This window comes from Leptidea sinapis, chromosome 6 (genome assembly GCF_905404315.1).
Source record: "Leptidea sinapis chromosome 6, ilLepSina1.1, whole genome shotgun sequence".
Lineage (NCBI taxonomy): Eukaryota > Metazoa > Arthropoda > Insecta > Lepidoptera > Pieridae > Leptidea > Leptidea sinapis.
In genome coordinates, this window is record NC_066270.1 from 11,227,947 (window position 1) to 11,232,649 (window position 4,703).

At 33.6% G+C, this 4,703-nt stretch overlaps 1 protein-coding gene across 1 annotated transcript; it reads left to right on the forward strand.

Moving 5' to 3' along the window:
• Positions 1 to 830: 830 nt before the first annotated feature.
• On the forward strand, positions 831 to 2,385 carry LOC126965116 (uncharacterized). Its single transcript, XM_050808582.1, has 2 exons — positions 831 to 951; positions 1,308 to 2,385. The coding sequence occupies exon 2, from the start codon at positions 1,318 to 1,320 to the stop codon at positions 1,888 to 1,890; it is 573 nt and encodes a 190-aa protein (XP_050664539.1). The 5' UTR covers positions 831 to 951; positions 1,308 to 1,317; the 3' UTR covers positions 1,891 to 2,385.
• Positions 2,386 to 4,703: the final 2,318 nt, after the last annotated feature.

Genomic DNA, 4,703 nt, shown 5'->3' on the forward strand with positions numbered 1-4,703 from the left:
GTTTTTTAAATAAATTTTACGTCATTATAAAGGTCATTATATAAAGAATTGAAAAGAATATGGTTGCCAGCTCTCAGTCAGCTGCATCAATGGAGTTGCCAGATGTAAAAAGGTATATAATTTTTGATAATTAACAGTCACCTGTTAGTATTATATTTACGATAAGTCATGGTTGCCAGTTAATAATGGCTGAGCAAGCAGAGCTTGCCTTGATTTCGTAAGACAACACTATAAAATTTCAAATCATCACTCTTATAATTTCTAAATAATTTTTTTTTAAGGCACGGACTAGTAAAAAAATAAGGACTCCGTGTCACCTTACATAACAGTGTAGCACCAAAACAAGCCAATTAACGTGTAAATACATAGCCCCACGCACACACACTACTACAAGCCGAAAGGCAGCCATTATGAGAATTGTCATCGTCTGTGACAGATCAGTTTGCGTCTCAATAAAATATTTTAAAAATGCCGTCGTGCGTTGTGAAAAAGTGTAAAAACGATACTGTATAAGTATTTGTGTCCACATATTATGATTATTTAAGGGAGAAAAAATTGTGTAACTAGTATCCCCCGTAACCGCACACATACTAGCATAACGGTGCTAATATCACGGCGTGGAGTCCTTCTTTTTATACTCGTCCGTGATTTAAGGGTCTGCTTTTTATCTGAGAGAGAGCACGCCACTATTCAAAACCTTATTAAACATTAAAACAATCACACCAATAAGCAAGGTACGTACTGAACATGATTTTACAATAGTAATTAATACAGACAAACAGACGTAATCTACATGTTACGTACGTAAGCGTTACGGGTCAGTTAATTGAAGATTGCAGTATATTATGTTTGCATTCCAAGCTCTGTTAATTCCTGGCACATTGGAAATGTACATATGTATGTCTCAGTGCACTTATAATATTCTCCGGTCTGCTTTAGATTATTCAATGGGTAAGCATTTAAATTTTTAACTAAACTATAATACAATAAATATTTTATTATTGAAGAAAATTCAATCATATATAATAGGCATAAATATATTTAAAAACATATACAGTAATGATACTAATTCTACTAATATAGAGTTGATTATTTTCTGCCTAATTTTTATTAACTTCGATTAATTCCTTCAAAATATCTAGACTTATTCAAACAAACTACAATTTAAAGGTACATAACAGCCTAGTGAAACTCTAATTGTATGAAACGTGCAGTCATCGATAGATTATCAGATGACGGGTACTTATTACGTAGTATTTTAATCCTCTTCTGTACGTAATTTTGAAAGATAAACATACTTTTTGCAGAATCATCAAAATGAAATATGTAGCACTTGCCTTGTTACTTCTCATCAGCATCGAAACGGTTTTCGGCGGGGATATCATCGTAGAGTCAAAGGAAGATGAATGTAGACAATACTCTTCATGTTCGATTTGCATCTCGCAAAGCGCTTGCACTTGGTGTGTTACCAAGAGTCGGTGCACCAAGCAAGCATGCGGAAACGATAACGTCATATACCCACAACACATCCAGGCACTTATGTCTGGGCCAGAATTCTGTCCGAGAGTCAAAGAACCAAAACAGTTAACGATCAAAAGCGGCACAAGGGAATTGATAACTGTAAGAATCACCCAAATATATCTCTACATGGCATTCACTCCGTGGAAATGCAAGATATCTGTCGACAATAAAGAGAAGGTGGTACCCGCAGCGTTAATAGGGGACAAAGTCTATTGCGAATCCGTAGAGCTTAAAGTAGATGGCGAAAATGCAGTAGCTGAAGGCAATGTCGTTGTGATGTGGGCTTACAATAAATCATTCGACGGTTCAGTGCAGCTCAAAGTCTGCCGCTGTGATTTACTTCCAACTTGCAAGGCTTGTGTAAACTAACTGAAAAACATAAAGACACTCAAAGTAGTAAACAATATAGGCATCGGTCAATACATCAACGTAGCACCCCAAACTGATATTTTGTTTGATCTTATTGGGAGTAGAAGTAATAAATATTTTCCAACAAAAAAGCGTTTGTTCCTTTTTTTATGGAATAGGAGGACAAATGAGCGTACAGGTCACCTGGTGTTAAGTGATCACTCTTGCATATTGGCATATTGGTTCGCTCAGATGTGTCATTGCTTAAAGTGTTATACTTCTAAATTCCTTAAGAGTTAGTCTATCAAATGTAAGAAAGTGTTTTAAAATTTGACCTGCACAAGCCATAGAAGTCTTAATAAGAAGGTATGATGGATGTACACACGATAGGTGACTTTCAGTCCACCAGCCATTTTGCGAATAATTAGTATCAATATGAACGGTAGAGGTGAAACAACGAGCAGCTTATTGTCATTTCATTGGAATGTATTGTTTTGAATAAATACCTTTTTTAAATAATATATCTTTATTTCTCTCTTTGAGATTCTAAAATTATTTGTATTGCCTTAATCTAGCACACAATTGTTGCGTAAGTCCTTCTTTCTATATTTGGAGCGATGTAAACGTGGCAATAAGCTCATTAAAAGGCATTTAATTTCTCAAAATTGATTCCTTTAGAATTATTTTTGATGTCACTTCTAATATACTAGACACTACTACCGCTTCGGAAACAAATGGCGCTCTGACAGAGAAGAAGAGGCGCAAGATACTCTCCTAGCATTCTTTTTTGCACGTTCTTTAATAAAATAAAATATTCAATATTATACTGTCATTGTTATTGCTGTACAATAATCATAATCTAGTCCCAGGCTGTCCGATCACTTAGAAATTTAGCTGTGGAATAGTAGGATTTACGGCACAGTAATTTAATAAAACATTTAAATTAATTTATAGATAATGGCTGAACTGTGGCTGGGACTTTATTATAAAAGTGTACAGATTGACCCTCAGAGATATTATGTATCTTATGAAGCCTACTAGAATAATTTAATTTGTTTAATTAAATTGTTATAATAATGCAAATCACTATTAAGAGCGAAAACGAGACGATTTTTGTGAACGTATATTATATTTTCATAAATGTACTGAGAATGAACAGTCATAATATTTATTTCTTTAAATGTATTCAGACTCAGAGCGTACATTTTCGATAAAATGATACAATGGCTTATGTTAAGGCGAAGAGTAAGCAGAAAACACGCAAACATACATATAGCATTTCGAGCTATGAACACTACTTATTCCTGTTACACATATCCTTAAGTCTTATTTGTAGGTAACTAATGGTGGGTGTTGGTTATAGTTAACACTGCCGAGCCTTTTTGAACAACCACTTTTCTTTGAAGTAAAACAAGTTTTTGGCATGGCGTGACGCATTTTTTGGTACTTCTCTCAGAAAAGTTATTCTTATAGCTTGTACTTTTTTGTGTAGGTTCATTTATTCAGATTAGTAGTGAATAACGAGGATTGTTAGCATATAAACTGTTTTCCACGCAAGAATTTTGAAAATATTGGCTTTATTACATAGATGGCGGGCCGGCTGCCGTGAACTCATATCGCTCAAGGTCGCTGGCATTTTGTGTCGCCTTAAGTAAAGCATATTCAAGAGCATTTGACAGCTTGGTTTTTTTTCTTATAATTTCGCTTCACAATCGTTCTTTGTGCCAAGCTGCATACTACATACATATAAAAACTTGAAATTTTAGATCGTCTACGAAATCGAAACTATAATATGACAATAGCTCAGTGTTCCTTACCTGGCGGTAGGCGTGTGGTAAAATATGATTCTCCTCTAGTACGACATTACTTTTATGTGTAATAAATGGTTTGCAATAAATCTAAATGTCAGCTCAACTTTTTCTCTAACAATAGCAATTCATTGTATTTCCTCGTGCCGATAAATAAATAATAAATAACGTACCATTAGAAGACTTCCCATTGTTAAAACTTTTGCCAGAAAATATTCTGTACAAATTCACTTCAACTGCTCGTATTATCCATAAATATAAAAAAATAATAATTATATGTTATACGTAATAATATCATAGAATACATAGTATACTAACATATGAGTGATTATATATACATATACTTTATAGGAGCAGTAAGTTAGTGGTTTCTTCTATTTTAGAAACTAAATTAGGATTCCGCAAGAAAAACCAATCCAATAGTCTGGTAAATTGTGAGACAAACATATTTTCATAAAGTCCTATGCGTGAAAATTGAGGGTACTTATATATATTTCACGACACTACTCGGCAAAGATGGTGTAAATGCTATGAAACGTGCAGTCTTGTATTTGCTATATGAATGTGGATGATAAATTTACGAATAACTCAATATCGCGCCAAGCGATTCGATGATTCTTTTTTATTGGAAAGAACAAATTGTTACTTCAAATTCACTAAAAAACAAAAAAAAATAACAAAAAACAACCGACTGTAAAAACACTATTCCAAAACAAGAGGAATAATATTATGCGCTAAAAAGTATAAAAATAATTGTGTATTTTTAAACAATCGAATTAATTAATCTAATTCTAGTTTATATTTGTTATTTTTGGAATCGGTGTCCTTCCGCCGCGCCCCGCTCTCGCCTCTCGCCTCCTCACGACTCAAGCACATCTCACCTATAACTATGTATGTAGTAACAAATCTATCTTGGATGACACCGACTCCAAAAATTACAATAATCGTAACTAGAATTAGATTTAAGCTCCATTAAAAGTATTAGATGTTAAATCCTTATTGTAATTGTAATTGCATATTATTTTA